The sequence below is a fragment of the Carcharhinus amblyrhynchos genome, chromosome 23 (assembly GCF_965287045.1).
Source record: "Carcharhinus amblyrhynchos chromosome 23, sCarAmb.v2.hapA, whole genome shotgun sequence".
NCBI classification, from domain to species: domain Eukaryota; kingdom Metazoa; phylum Chordata; class Chondrichthyes; order Carcharhiniformes; family Carcharhinidae; genus Carcharhinus; species Carcharhinus amblyrhynchos.
The window spans coordinates 114591-131015 of record NC_137346.1 but is presented as its reverse complement, the minus strand read 5'-3'; the positions used below and the strand labels follow the sequence as shown (position 1 = coordinate 131015).

The 16425-nt window shown below is 44.7% G+C and overlaps 1 protein-coding gene across 1 annotated transcript in view; it reads left to right on the top strand.

Moving 5' to 3' along the window:
• The window catches only part of LOC145357476 (integrin alpha-E-like), a 453795-nt gene that overhangs the window by 339337 nt on the left and 98033 nt on the right, over positions 1-16425 (top strand). Inside the window, exons 26-28 of the mRNA XM_080210848.1 lie at positions 894-967; positions 8504-8645; positions 14448-14543. Of these exons, the coding sequence (XP_080066974.1) occupies positions 894-967; positions 8504-8645; positions 14448-14543 (312 nt within the window). The remainder of the gene's footprint in view (positions 1-893; positions 968-8503; positions 8646-14447; positions 14544-16425) is intronic.

Below are 16425 nucleotides of genomic sequence, written 5' to 3'. Positions count from 1 at the left end.
CAGTGCATGATCCCACCAAGGTGTCCTCTCTCTGTATGGCTGTAACATTGTCCCTAAATAGTAAAGCAACACCCCCACCTCTTTTGTCACCCTCTCTATCTCACCTGAAGCATCTAAATCCTGGAATGCTAAGTTGCCAGTCCTGCCCTTCTTTCATCCAAATCTCCATGATTACCACAGCATCATAGTTCCATGTAGTAATCCAAGCTTTAAGTTAATCAAGAGAGGGGAATACACAATTTGACCTGTATGTTCTCATACACCAGTTGCTGAAGGTAAGCATGTAGGTGCATCAGACATTAAAAAAAGTAAATGGTATGTTGGCCTTCATAGCAAGAGGATTTGAGTACAGGAGCTAGAATGTCTTGCTACAATTATACAGGGGCTTGGTGAGGCCACACCTGGAATATTGTGAACAGTTTTGTCTCCTTATTTCAGGAAGTTGGGATCTGGTCTGGAGTTGGATGATCAGCCGTGATCATACTGAATGGCGGAGAGGTTTAAACAGATGAATGACCTCCTCCTGCTCCTGTGTTTTATGTTTTAACCTCAATCTCTCCTCATACATCAGTCCTGCCATCCCACGAATCTGTCTGGTAAACCTTCTCTGCATTGCCTCTAGTGCAAGAAAACTAAATTTCTGCTGGCTGGTAGCTTATATTGGCGATCACTTCAAATGTTGTTGTCCTACCTGTCACGAGTGATCAGCTTCATGACCAGCTTTGATCCTGTTAACATCTATCCTTTTGTCCTTATACACCTGGCCTATGTGTGACTCCAGACCCCACAGCAGTGTTTGAATTTTAACTGCCCTCTGATTTTGTTGTTGAGATAACTCACTGATAACCTAAGGACTGGGAGATGTTTACATCGAGATTTTGCTTTTTTTTTAGCTCCAATTTCAGAAGGATTGTGGCTTCGATAATATCTGTCATGCAAATCTAACATTGGTATCCAATCTGCCACAGTGAGTTGTTAATTCTATACATAGTCATTTAGTGGTATATAATTTGAGTATTGATGAAAAAGAGATTTATTTGTTTAATCTTTTCATCTTGCACTCATCAGAACATTCAAAAGAATACCAACATACTGTATGAGAAGTGTGCTGATTAGTTAGCAAGCAGACTGATTGGTAGAGGCATTGTCATAGAGAGTGCACTAGTTAATGATGGCTGATAGTTACCTGCCAAGCAGGTAACTCTGAATGCTTTAGGTATTGCTCTGAGGAATGAATGAGTGGCTACCATTTGTCTTGTTTAGCGAAATTGGTGCAATGTGTGTACACGTTTTTTCTGACTGCAAAGAACAAGGCCCTCTGTATTAATATATACAGTTTCAATACATTCAAGCCCAACTAACAATCTTAAATATAGGTCAGCATAATTCTTAGCACTGTTGTAGGTAAAATAATACCTTGAAGACTGTTAGTGAGTCAAAATACAGTGGTTTTTATTCCAAAGCTTTGGGGAGAAACCGGCTCTGATTAAGGCTTACCAGACTTCGCATAGAACACAAACACAAGTGGACATTTATACATTATGAGCTCCAGCAGGAATCACGATTCAGAGTTCCAATTCCTGCCAGACCTCCAGTTCTTCCTTCCTGGGTCGTGATGCAGCTCAGAGTTAATCAGGAATTACAGTCCTGCAGGCAGGGCACAGGAACTCCTTCTGCAGCAGTACCGGCATCCCTGTCTTTGAAGTTACTTGTGCGATCGCGAATGTCCCAGCAGGACTCTTCCTGTTAAAAGCCGGTATCGTAAACTACCATATGTGTAACAATTCCCACTAATACGAACAGGTAAGATTTGCAAAGTCTACAAAATAACAGTCACATTTAACTATCAGCTGTTATAAAAACGAGAGTTAAAGTATGTGAAACATGAACAAATAACTTATATTACTGCCATAGAACATAGAACATTACAGCGCAGTACAGGCCCTTCGGCCCTCGATGTTGCGCCGACCAGTGGAAAAAATCTAATGACCCTCTAACCTAAACTATTCCAATGTTATCCATATGCCTATCCGCTGACCATTTGAACGCCCTTAAAGTTGGCGAGTCCACAACTGCTGCAGGCAGGGCATTCCACGCCCTTACTACCCTCTGAATAAAGAACCTACCTCTGACATCCGACCTATAATTACCACCCCTGAATTTAAAGCTATGTCCCCTCGTGTTAGCCATCACCATCTGAGGAAAAAGGCTCTCACCATCCACCCTATCTAATCCTCTGATCATCTTGTATGCCTCAATTAGGTCACCTCTTAACCTTCTTCTCTCTAACAAAAATAACCTCAAGTCCCTCAGCCTTTCCTCATACGACCTTCCCACCATACCAGGCAACATCCTGGTAAACCTCCTCTGCACCCTTTCCAGTGCTTCCACATCTTTCCTATAATTCGGTGACCAGAACTGTACGCAATACTCCAAGTGCGGCCGCACCAGAGTTTTGTACAGTTGCAACATGAGCATGCCATTCTTTACTCAGAGGGTAGTAAGGGCGTGGAATGCCCTGCCTGCAGCAGTTGTGGACTCGCCAACTTTAAGGGCATTCAAATGGGCAGTGGATAGGCATATGGATAACATTGGAATAGTTTAAGTTAGAGGGTCGTTAGATTGGTTCCACTGGTCGGCGCAACATCGAGGGCCGAAGGGCCTGTACTGCACTGTAATGTTTATGTTCTATGCCAGGAACAGTAGAAGCAGTATAAGCTTGAAAAGATCAGTCAGGATGAAGGGTTATGTTTGTGACATATTCTAGGTACAAAATCCATTAACCCTTTCCCTTCAGGTACAAAATGCATCCTACTTCAGCACCCTGAGGATTACATAGCAAATGTTCTCCAACTGTGGCATAATGTTTAATGTTGGACATATGTTTTGAATTTTGCAAGTATGGTTGGTAGAATATGGCTGTATCTTGCTCATTGCAGTTTCTTGCAAATCACTAATCTTTCGGACATATGGCCTACATACCTACCATCATGCTAGCGCTGAAATTCATGCACCACATCGCTCACTTGTCTGATTGGTAGAACATTTTTCTTGGTGCATTCTCCATGACAACACCTAACAATCAAATCCCATATGGCAACAAATTAGCACTCATTTCTCAGACAACTTAAGTTTGTTGATTTCCCTTACATTGTATTCATGTAAGTGTCCTGATGAATGCAAGATGAAGTTTTAAATCAAAGTATCTTTTTTCAACAGTATTCAAATTCTTTGTATAAAATGGTGCCTGTGTGAATAAGCTGATGTTGTAACCTATGCTTTGAATGTCAGTATGAGATAGTGGCGGGACTTTACAGGTTCACTTGCCCATCAATGGGCAGAACGAGCGAGTAAAATTGCGCAGGAGCCGAGAAATCAGGATCACACCCAACTTCCCGGCTCTCATCTTACAAGAGCAGGATTTCTGACAAGGTCAGCCTCTTTCTGGAAATGAGCGAGAAACTGAATAAATTGTTTAAATGTATTCTAATGCTAATTTAAATGGCATTGTCGGGCCTGATGCTGAATCTTCCAGGCTCACTTGCCTTTATGGTCTCGCTGAGAGATATTCTCTCCAGTGAGGAAAACCCTTGCTCCCTATGAACAAGGAACAGTCGTGTTGGCCTCGCCGGTAGATCTGGAGGCCATTAAGGCCCCTGTGCAGGGCAATGGCGGGGAGGGGGGTTCCCCTTTGACACTGGCAGCTTGGCATCTCAGTAATTCCCACTGGGCACTCTGGCACTGCCCACTGGGACAGCCTGCAGAGGGAGCTATTGTGCATGTGCAGAACTCTGATTCTACACATGCACAATAGCAACAGCAAAGGTCTGACTGAGCGAGAGAGAGAGAGAGAGTGAGCTATCAGGCCCCCACCTTCCTCATCCCATCGATTGCCTGCAGAGCGGCAGTGGCAATCCTCCCCACCACCCCCCCCAACCGCTGCCCCATCCCCCAACAAGGAGAGCAATTTAAGGCCTGCCCACTGCCTGTAGCAACTAAAAATGGTCTAGCTGCTTTTCTTCATGCATTATGTGCACAAGACTGGGGGTAGAAACTCACCCAAAAAAATCAGATTTGCAATTCTCCCATTTTCATGCTGGCTGAACACTTAGAATCATTATTGTTAAATTCCACCCAGTACCTTTTCTATGTTGATGGGAGCAAATGAGGTAAAGGTTCATGGTGAAGTGTTCACACTCCAAGGAACATAAATTAAACTATAGGAGGCTGGACTTTCAAAACAGGGTCAGGACCTGACACCTAGATGAATTGTCATAGAGTCAAAGAGGTTTACAGCATGGAAACAGAACCCTCAGCCCAACTTGTCCATGCCTCCCTTTTTTTAACTCCTTAGCCAGTCCCAATTGTTCACATTTGACCGATATCCCACTATACCCATCTTACCCATGTAACTAGTGCCAGGTGGAGGGACAAAGGGTGGACAAACTGCCCTGAAAAGGACGTGACATGTTCCCCTACCAGAGGTACTACCCCTCCCTGACACCCCATACACCTCAACCGACCGTCATCTATTAATGATGAGGCAATAGACAGGATTCCCCAAGTCGATATCAACAGCGCCATGGATGACACACCAGTAGTAGCCAAAGTCATGAAAGCTGTCAGCCAGCTATCCAGTGGCAAAACCCTAGGGGCAGATGCCATACCCATAGAGATCTATAAAGCTGCTGGTCCTGTACTTATCAAGAAGCTCACCGAGTTGTTCCAGTCCTTTTGGAAGCAAGGATCCATTCCTCAGGAATTTAAAGATGCTTCCATCGTACACCTCTAAAAGAGGAAGGGCAATCGGCAAGTTTGCGACAACCACCGAGGAATCTCGCTGATCTCCATCACAGGAAAAACCCTCGCAAGAGTCCTGCTAAATCGTCTGGTCACTCATCTGAAGTTGGGCCTATTTCTGGAGTCACAGTGTGGCTTCCACAAAGGTCATGGGACTACTGACATGATTTTTGCTGTGCGCCAACTTCAGAAGAAGTGTCAGGAGCAGAATCGCGAGCTCGACACAACCTTTGTTGACCTCACAAAAGCCTTCGACACTGTAAGCTGACAAGGCCTGTGGAGGATCATGTCATAGTTTGGCTGCCTTCCCAAATTCATTCAGTAGGTATGCCAGTTCCATGATGGCATGATGGCCAGAGTACTGGATGACGGAGAATCCTCTGAGGCTTTCCCAGTCACCAATGGCGTCAAACAGGGCTGTGTGCTCACACCCACACTGTTCAGCATGATGTTTACTGCCATGCTGAATGATGCCTTCCAGGACAGTGTTGCTGGAATCAGCCTCAAGTACAGAATAGATGGAAAGCTTTTCAACCTGAGGAGACTTCAAGCTATTACCAAAGTGAAGGAGAGTGTTCTGAGAGATTTCCTCTTTGCTGATGACTGCACCCTGTATACTAGCTCAAAGCCAAAAATATAAATTTTCCATGGCTTATGACAACTTTGGACTCACCATCAATATTAAAAAGACCGAAGTCATGCACCAGCCTGCTCCTCATGCACCGTACACAGAACCCATAATCACAAAGGGCAGAAACTGCAGGCAAGGAACCAGTTCACTTGTCTTGGCAGTACCCTCTCCCAAACAGTGACTATTGATACAGAAGTTAACTGCAGAATAGCAAAGGCAAGTTCTGCTTTCGGTAAACTGCGCTCCACTGTATGGGAACGTTGAGGAATCAGCCCAGCAACAAAACTGAAGGTCTACGGTACCGCGGTACGCACTACCCTCCTGTATGCCTGTGAAATGTGGACTGTGTATCAAAGGCATGCAAGACAGCTCAATCATTTCCACATGACTTGCCTTCGCAAAATATTACGCATCAGATGGCAAGACAAGGTACCAGACACTGAAGTTCTCTCTAGAGCAAGTCTACCATCAGTCCACACACTGCTGATGAGAGCGCAGACCCAGTGGGCAGGTCAAGTTATCCATATGTCAGATGAGCACATACCTAAGCAGCTCCTTTTTGGGGAATTCTCTGCTGGAAGACGCTCGAATGGAGGGCAGAAGAAACGTTTCAAAGACACACTCAAAGCCTCCCTGAAGTTGCTTGACATTGACACGACCACGTGGGAAACGCTGGCACAAAACTGCCCTACCTGGCGCTGCCTCATCCACAAAGGCTGTCAAGCTTACGAAGCAAGGTGCATTGCTGAAGCACAACTTAAGGGCGATCTGTGGAAGTCCAGAGCCACCAGTGCAACATCTACAGTGTCTACACAAGTCTGCCCAATATGTGCCAGGACATTCCGTGCTTGAATTGGCCTGATCAGTCATCTTCAGACACATCGCATCCAGCCTCAAAATGACTAATGATGTCATGGTCCTCATCGACGACAATGGATGAACAACAACCCATACAACTGTCTAAATGCTTTTCAAAAGACAAAATTGTACCCACCTCTACTACTGCATCTGACATCTTCTTCCAGGCATTCACCTCTATGTGAAAAAATTGTCCCCCTGGACCCTTTTGTACCTCTCCTCTCTCACCTTAAAGCTACGCCTTCTAGTTTTAGACTCCCCTACCTTCGGGAAAAGATATTGACTATCTAGCTGATCTGTGCCCCTCATTATTTTATAGACGTCTATAAGATCACCCCTCAGCCTCCTACGCTCCACAGAAAAAAGTCCCAGTCTATCCAGCCTCTCCTTATAACTCAAACCATTAAGTCCCAGTAGCATCCTAGTAAATCTTTTCTGCACTCTTTCTAGTTTAATAATACCCTTTCTATAGTAGGGTGACCAGAACTGTGCACATTATTCCTATGTGTAGCCGTACCAATGTCTTGAACAACTTCAACAAGACATCTCAATTGCTGTATTCATAGAATCCCTACAGTGCAGAAGGAGTCCATTTGAGCCATTGAGCCTGCACCAGCAATAATTCCACCCAGGCCCTATCCCTGTAACTCCACGTTTTTGCTCTGCTAGTTCCCCGACACTAAAGGACAACTCAACAGGGCCAATCAAGCTAACCTGCTTTTTTTGAAGTGTGGGAGGGAATTGGACGAAACCCATGCAAACTTGGGGAGAACGTGCAAACTCCACACAGACAATGACCCGAGGCTGGAATCGAACCTGGGTCTCTGGCGCTGTGAGACAGCAGTGCTAACCATGGTACCTAACCTCTCTTGCTATGCTATTTTTTCAATTTAATTTGGATACCTGACCAAGATGCGAACACAGCACCCGATTGGAGACACCAACTGCCTTCAGGAGGTGGGAGCTGCATGCCTGGTGTTGGTGCATGTGACCATGTTGGGGGCTGAAGCTGCCTTACTGATTAAACCAGGCAGCTCCTCAGCTGGCCAGGCTGTTAAAAGCAGCCATTGATTACAACACGTGATGCATTGTTCATGCTGGCAAAAATTAGGCCCAGTAACTAAATGTGAGAAGTGCCGAGTTGGGCCCCACAGCGACCCCACCAGCTGTGCAGAAACATGCACAAGAGTGCAGGGAAAAATGTTTGAAAGTTCCTTTTTGTTCTATATAAGCTTCTTAACAAGCTGCAAGGGACATTAATTAGTGACAAAAGAGTTTCCCATTCCCTCCCTGATATGTTTTGTGGTTCACAGAAATTTGAAATCCCCAGCAAACTGAAATTAAACTGAAATTCTGAAGCTCCATCATACGTATTTTTCAGATCACATCGTGTGTGTGCTGCAAACTGATACCTTCTTAGCCCATTGACCAAGTGATTTACACTCTGAATGCTAACGTAATACATATGCCTGAATGTATGTTTCTAAATCATATCAGAATAATTAGAACAATATAACCTCCCCCTACTAGCCCTTTGAAAATGACAGGAGCATTGGGATCCAGTGCCATTCCCCCAGGGAATGCAATTTTTAAATCTCGCTTCAACTTGTTCCCATCCCACCAACATTGGAAACTCTGGTTCTGAGTGTAACAGCAAGAGGTTAATTTAGGCTGAACATTTATATTCAATGTAATGAAGTTATGATGGAGAGTGTAAAGTTATAGAATCACACATAACTATCACAAAGGTTCCTTGCAGTTGGTCTTGTTTTACTGATGAGGAGAGACTGAGGGATTTGGGGTTGTTTTCGCTGGAAAGAAGGCGGCTAAGAGGGGATCTTATTGAAACATATAAGATGATTAGAGGTTTAGATAGGGCGGACAGTGATAGCCTTTTTCCTCGGATGGACAAAGCTAGCACGAGGGGGCATGGCTTTAAATTAAGGGGGGGTAGTTATAGGACGGATGTCAGGGGTAGGTTCTTTACCCAGAGGGTGGTGAGGGATTGGAATGCCCTGCCTGCTGCGGTTGTAAATGCGCCTAGTTTGGGGGCGTTTAAGAGATCCGTGGATAGGTTTATGGACGAAAAGGGATTGGTTTAGGTTAGAGGGTCATTGTTTTTTTAACTGGTCGGCGCAACATCGTGGGCCGAAGGGCCTGTTCTGCGCTGTAATGTTCTATGTTCTATGTTCTTAACTACAATTCTGTTTTCAGAAACTTTTCATGGATTGTTGGTAAAACAAAAGAAGTGAGTTTGAATATTGTTCTGTTCAACACTGGAGAAGATTCATATCTCACCATACTGGTCCTGTCCTACCCAAAGAGCCTTTACTTCAAGGGGATTTCAAAAACACGGGTAAGATGAAATTCTGGCCTGATGGATCACAGCGGAAACATTGGGAGAGTTCTAGTGCTTAAAATCAGACGGGTCAGGGCTGGATTGGAAGTAAAATCAGTAAAACACGTGGCCTAGCTCCAAGCTCTTATTCTGGTTCTAATTCAGGCATGTCTGTCTGTGTGCACATAACCTGTTTACAGGCGTCAGTGAGGAGAGCACAGTAGATCAATCATTACACAGTGGTGCAACTGTTAAGACGTGGTGATGACTTTTATCAATTGAGTTAAACAGCTAATTGATTTGAACACAGCCAGATTGAGTTTCCAGAGTTTGGAAAATAGACAAATTTCACATATATTTTGTGGGTGACTTTAAAGTTTGAATTGCCTGACCTCAATGAAGTCTCCGTGCTTATTGCTGCTTTGTCAATTCACTTTGGCAAAGATTTCAAAACAACTTCTTGTCACAGGTTTGTAAGGAGGTACTTCTGGGGTTCCAACTGAGCACCAGCAGCATAGGGAAGGTGAGGAGACAGAGACACTGGATGTTTTTGACACATGAGGAATATAAATACCATCTACAGCAGCAATGATATGCTGTGATGGGATCAGCATTTGTACAGAAGGAAGGGTGAGAGGGGGAAAGGTCAAAGGAGAAGAGGGGCAAGTTTTTACACACAGCAGTAGGTGTCTGGAACACGCTGCTGGGGTGGTCGAATAGGCAGATATGCTCAGGGTATTTAAGGGGCTTCTAGATAAGCATATGAATATTGCAAGGAATAGAGGGATATGGACCAAGGGCACGCAGAAGGAACTTGTTTAATTTGACATCATGTTCGGCACAATGTTATGTGCCAAAGGGCCTGTTCCTGTGCTCTACTGTTCTATGTTCTAAGCTATGTATCAGCAAGCTGAAGACACGCTTCAGCGCCTAGAGAAGTTGGACAATGCTCTTCACTGCTTGCCAGTGTGGACCGCGAGATGATAGTAATGTGCTATGTCCTGCACAACATTGTACAGCAGAGACAAATACAGACAGAGAACGGACATACAAAAATGGAACAGAAGTAGGCCATTTGGCCCTTGAGTCTGCTCTGTTATTTAACAAGATTAAGGCTGATCAGGCTGCATCTGATGAACATAGAACACTACAGCACAAACAGGCCCTCCAGCCCACAAGTTGCACCGATCATATCCATACCGACCAGGCCTATCTATAACTCTCAATCCCATTAAGTCTCATGTACTCATCCAGAAGTCCCTAAAAACACCCCAACAAGTTTGCCTCTACCACCACTGACGGCAGCCGATTCCACTCACTCACCACCCTGTGAGTGATAAACTTACCCCTGACATCTCCTCTGTACTTGCTTCCCAGCACCTTAAACCTGTGTCCTCTCATAGCGACCATTTCAGCCCTGGGAAATAGCCTCCGAGAATCCACCCCATCTATACCTCTCAACATTTTATAAACCTCTTAGCAGGTCGCCTCTCAACCTTCGTCTCTCCAAGAAGAGACCTAGCTCCCTCAACCTATCCTCATAAGGCATGCCTCCCAATCCGGGCAACATCCTTGTAAATCTCCTCTGCACCCTCTCAATAGCTTCCACATCCTTCCTGTAGTGAGGTGACTAGAACTGCGCACAGTACTCCAAGTGGGGTCCGACAAGGGTCTTTTAAAGTTGCAGCATTACCTTCCGCCTCCTAAACTCAATCCCTCGATTAATGAAGGCCAGTACACCATACGCCTTCTTGACCACATCCTCCACCTGCGAGGCCGATTTAAGAATCCTATGGACCCGGACCCCAAGGTCCTTCAGAACATAAGAATTGGGAGCAGGAGTAGACCATCTAGCCCCTCGAGCCTGCCCCGCCATTCAGTAAGATCATGGCTGATCTGAAGTGGCTCAGTTCCACTTTCCCGCTTTCCCCCCATAACCCTTAATTCCCTCGTCTGTCAAAAACCTATCTACCCGTGACTTAAATATATTTAGCGAGGTAGCCTCCACCACTTCAACGGGCAGAGAATTCCAGAGATTCACCACCCTTTGAATGAAGAAGTTCCTCCTCAACTCTGTTCTAAACCGCCCTCCCCCTTTATCTTGAGGCTGTGCCCTCTAGTCCTGCTGTCCTTTCTGAGCGGGAAGAATCTCTCTACCTCTACCCTATCCATCCCTGTCATTATCTTATACATCTCTATAAGATCCCCCCTCATCCTTCTAAACTCCAATGAGTACAGACCTAGTCTATTTAATCTCTCTTCATAGTCTAACCCCCTCATCTCTGGTATCAGCCTCGTGAACCTCCTCTGCACTCCCTCCAAGGCCTAAATATCCTTGCGCAAGTGCAGCGACGAAAACTGCACACAGTACTCCAGCTGCGGCCTCACCAGTGCCCTGTACAGTTGCAGCAAGACCTCCCTGCTTTTATATTCTATCCCCCTCGCTATAAAGGCCAGCATCCCATTCGCCTTCTTGATCACCTGCTGCACCTGCAGACTGGGTTTTTGCGACTCGTGCACAAGGACCCCCAGGTCCCTCTGCACCGCAGCATGCTGCAGCTTTTCGTCCTTTAAATAGTAATCCCTCCTACTACTGTTTCTGCCAAAGTGGATAACCTCACACTTGCTAACATTGTACTCCATCTGCCAGGTCCTCGCCCACTCGCTCAGCCTATCTAGATCCCTCTGCAGACTTTCCACACCCTCCGCACAATTTGCTTTTCCACTTATCTTTGTGTCATCAGCAAATTTCGTCACCCTACACTCAGCCCTCTCTTCCAGATCATCTATATAAATGGTAAATAGCTGAGGCCCCAGCACCAATCCCTGCGGCACTCCCCTGGTTACCAACCGCCAATCAGAATAGCACCCATTGATACCAACTCTCTGCCTCCTATTGGACAACCAATCCTCTGTCCACGCTAAACCAATCCTCTATCCACGCTAAACCAATCCTCTATCCACGCTCTCTTCTGCTCCTCAACACTGCTAAGACTCCTAACCTTGATGTGGTACTCCTTCATCCCATTGGACCTGCCAAAATGGACCACTACACATTTATCCTCATTGAAGTCCATCTGCCACTTCTCCGCCCAGTCTTGCATCCTATCTATGTCATGCTGCAACTTCTGACATCCCTCCAGACTATCCACAACACCACCAACCTTTGTGTCGTCAGCGAACTTACTAATCCATCCCGCCACTTCCTCATCCAGGTCATTTACAGATCCCTAGGGCATTCCACTGGTGACCGACCTTCATGCAGAAAAAGACCCATCCACAACCACTCTCTGCCTTCTGCAGGCAAGCCAGTTCTGAATCCACAAGGCCAAAGCCCCTTGGATCCCATGCCCTCTCACCTTCTCAAGAAGTCTTGCATGGGGGACCTTATCAAACGCCTTGCTGAAGTCCATGTATACCACATCCACCGCTCTTCCTTCGTCAACGTGTTCCGTCACATTTTCAAAAAACTCAACTAGGCTCATATGCCCTTGACAAAGCCGTGCTGACTATTTCTGATCATGCTAAACTTCCCTAAATGCTCATAAATCCTGTCCCTCAGAATCCTCTCCATCAACTTACCAACCACTGAGGTCAGTCTCACCGGTCGGTAATTTCCCGGGCTATCCCTGTTCCCTTTCTTGAAAATAGGAACCACATCCGCAATCCTCCAATCCTCCGGAACCTCTCCCGTCTCCATCGACGACCCAAAGATCATCGCCAGAGGCTCTGCAATCACTTCCCTCACCTCCCACAGGAACCTCGGATACATCCCATCCGGTCCCGGCGACTTATCTATCTTGATAGAATTTAAAAGTTCCAACACACCCTCTTCCTTGACGTCCACATACTCAATCTTTTCAGTCTGCCGCAAACCTGCAGTACAACCTCCCAGATCACTTTCCACCGTGAATACCAAGGCAAAGTACTCATTAAGCACCTCTGCCATTTTTTCTGCTGGTTCCACACAGACTTTTCCCCCTTCACCTTTCATAGGTCCTATCTCTTCACTTCTCATCCTTTTACTCTTCACATATTTGTAGAACGCCTTAGGATTCTCCTTAATCTTACCCGCCAAGGCCTTCTCATGTCCCCTTCTGGCTCTCCTAGTTTCCACTTCAAGCTCCTTTCTACAAACCTTATACTCCTCTAGATCCTTAACATCTCCTAGCTCTCTGAACCTTTTGTACACCTTTCTTTTCTTCCTGACTAGGTTCATCACAACCTTCGTGCACCACGGTTCCCGCGACCTACCAAAACCTCCCTGTTTCATTGGAACTTTGTCGTGCAGAGCTCCAGTCAAACATTCCTTGAAAATCCGCCACCTTCCTTCAGTACTTTCCCCCAAGAGCACCTCCTTCCAGTTTACTCGTCCAGTTTACTGCCTGAAAATTGAGGATATTAAAGAAGAGGAGGAATGTGAAGGTGGGACACCTATCACTGGACCAGGTGTCCACGATGCGCAGTCAAAGTTTAGATGTTTGGTTAGTTATTCTAATCTACCTTTACCAGAACCCTGTACTACACAAACCAATGCTTCAACCAATGGTCTCATACAAGAGAAAAGCAAAATACTGCAAATGCTGGAATCTGAAACAGAAACAGAAAATGCTGCAAAATCTCAGCAGATCTGACAGCATCTGTGGGGAGAGAACAGAACCAATGTTTTGAGTTTGGATAACCCTTTATCAGAGCTACTCCAAAGCCTCCCCTATGGTCTCATCATAGGTTGTAATTCATCATAAAACAAGTGAAAGGATGTGTGAGCATCTGAATAGGCAAACATGAAAGTGGTGTTAATTTATATGGTATACAAAAAAGGAAACTCAACATAATATTTTGTCTAACAACCACGTGTGTGTACCCTTGGTGAACTATAATAGCTTTAATTATGCCTCCAGTTGCTTCTACATTTTGCATCCTCTGTCATTTCAGCAGAGGTAAAGAATGGTTGCTTAGTTCTCTGCCCTGACTGCTTAGCTGTTTTTAGTTGACTCCCTTGGGGTAAGAGCCTCTGATGGCTCTGCCAAATACTGCTTCACATGTACCTGTGCAGGATAGTTCCGGCCATCAGGAAACAGGTACAGGTTTTGCAGAGTGGCAACAGGTGAGAAGTGAGAGCAGTTTGAGTTGAGTTCCTATATCCATGTCTCCTTTCCCCATCATTCCTCTCCCGATCCAGCTCGACAGCTGTCCTAAAGATTGGTGAAGATCTACAGGACATATTTGTAATTTCATGGATAAGATATCAGATCTAATTAAATTGGCAGATATGTTGCCGTTCAGGATCATGGCAACAGAGTTTCCAATGTTGGTGAGATGTGGAGTTTGAATATTCTCCCATGTATAAGTAGGTTTTCTTTGGGTGCTCTGATTTCCTCCCACAGTCCAGAAATGTGTGGGTCAGGTTGATTGGCCATGATTATTTGCCCCTTAGAGTCCAAAGATGTGTTGATTAAGGGGATTGGCAAGATAAATACATGGAGTTAGGAAGTTAGAGCCTGGGTGGGATTGTTGTTGGAGAGTCGGTACAGGCTTGGAAGGCCAAATGGCCTCCTTCTGCACTGCAAGGATTCTATAATATTGGTCTTTATATGGTGTCATGTGGGCGGGCATTATGCCCGCTGTACAGGTTGGAATTACAAAACGCAAAACCAAACATTCAATCAAGTTGAAGTCAGAAAATTGAATAAGTATTGCTATACAACGGCTGAGTTTCATTATTGAATCAGTATTGCTAAACAGTGGTTGAGCTTCATTATTTCTCTTGCTGCATTTTTGTGCCTAATCTGTTTGTTACCTATGTTTACTTATTTTCAGCTTGAAGACATCAAGTGCACTGATCAAACAACAACATTTTCCTTATCATTCTTAAGCTGTGATATTTCTCACCCAGTGTTCAAGAGAGAATCAAAAGTAAGTAATGAGACCATCGTACTTCAACATTTTACAAGTTAAATAAAGTCAATTTGATTTTGATTTATTATCGTCATAAGTATTAGCATACAGTGAAAAGTATTGTTTCTTGTGCGCTATAGAGACGAAACATACCGTTCATGGAAAAGGAAACAAGAGATTGCAGAATGTAATGTTACAGTCATAGCTAGAGTGTAGAGAAAGATCAACTTCGTGTAAGGTGGGTCCATTCAAAAATCTGACAGCAGCAGGGAAGAAGCTGTTCTTGAATCAGTTGGTATGTGACCTCAGACATTTGTATAGAGTCATAGAGGTTTACAGCATGGAAACAGGCCCTTCGGCCCAACTTGTCCATGCTGTCTTTTTTTTAAATCCCTAAGCTAATCCCAATTGCCCGCATTTAGCCCATATCCCTCTATACCCATCGTACCCATGTAACTATCTAACTGCTTTTTAAAAGATAAATTCTACCCACTTCTACTACTATTTCTGGCAGCTTGTTCCAGACACTCACCACCCTCTGTATGAAAACATTGCCCCTCTGGACACTTATGTACCTTTCCTCTCTCACCTTAAACCTACACCCTCTAGTTTTAGACTCCCTTACCTTTGGGAAAAGATATTGACTTTCTACCTTGTCTATGCCCCTCATTATTTTATAGACCTCTATAAGGTCACCCCTCAGCCTCCTACACTCCAGAGAAAAAAGTCCCAGTTTATTCAGCATCTCCTTATAACTCAATCCATCAAGTCCCGGTAGCAGCCTAGTAAATCTTTTCTGCACTCTTTCTAGTTTAATAATATCCTTTCTATAATAGGGTGACCAGAATTGCACACAGTATTCCAAGTGTAGCCTTACCAATATCTTGTATAACTTCAACAAGACATCCCAACTCCTGTATTCAGTGTTCTGACCGATGAAACCAAGCATGCCAAATGCCTTTTTCATCAGTCTGTTCACCGGTGACTCCACTTTCAAGGAGTTATGAACATGCACCCCTAGATCTCTTTATTCTGTAACTCTCCCCAATGCCCTACCATTGCCCTGGTTGGGGCAGCGCTCCAAAAGCAAGTGGCTTTTGCTACCAAATAAACCTATTGGACATTAACCTGATGTTCTGAGACTTCTTACTGTGTTTACCCCAGTCCAATGCCGGCATCTCCACATCATAAAAGTTAGAGGCCAGCAGTAGCCTTGTCTGTACCTCGAGGGCTGCTGGAAATTACAAGGCTGAGAAGTCAGAGTTTCAAATCTCCCAACCGAAGGACTAAGTTCCAGCATCATGTGAGCATTCTTGTTTTCTGTATTAAACCTGTGGCAGGTGTATAGGGAAGTTTGTTTGGTTGGAACATTGCATTTAGACGTCAAGGTTTATACAATATCGTGGTTGTCTTTTTTTCCTGTTCGTAATTGAGGAAAAGCTTTTTTTAATTCAAAGGCTGGTGATGGTCTGGAATGCACTGTCTTGGGAGGATGGTGGAGGCAGGATGCCTCACACCCTTTAAGAAGTACCTGGATGAGCACTTGGCACGTCATAAAATTCAAGGCTATGGGCCAAGTGCTGGCAAGTGGAATTCGGTGGGCAGGTCGGGATCTTTCATGTGTCAGTGCAGACTCGATGGGCTGAAGGGCCTCTTTTGCACTATAGTATTCTGTGATTCTGTGAATTGGTAAAAGTTATTGCTATATGTTAACTATATTCTTCAATAAACTTTGTTTGATAAAAGTTCCCTAGTGGGTCATTTGAATCATACCTGAAGTGAAGCATCTCATGCTCCCCTAGCCAAATTCAAATTGCAAAACTTATGATCCAGACGGGCTTCGTAAAACACTTTGGAGTTTCTGACCTGATCATAACAGTAGATTTACAGTTCTTTGGCA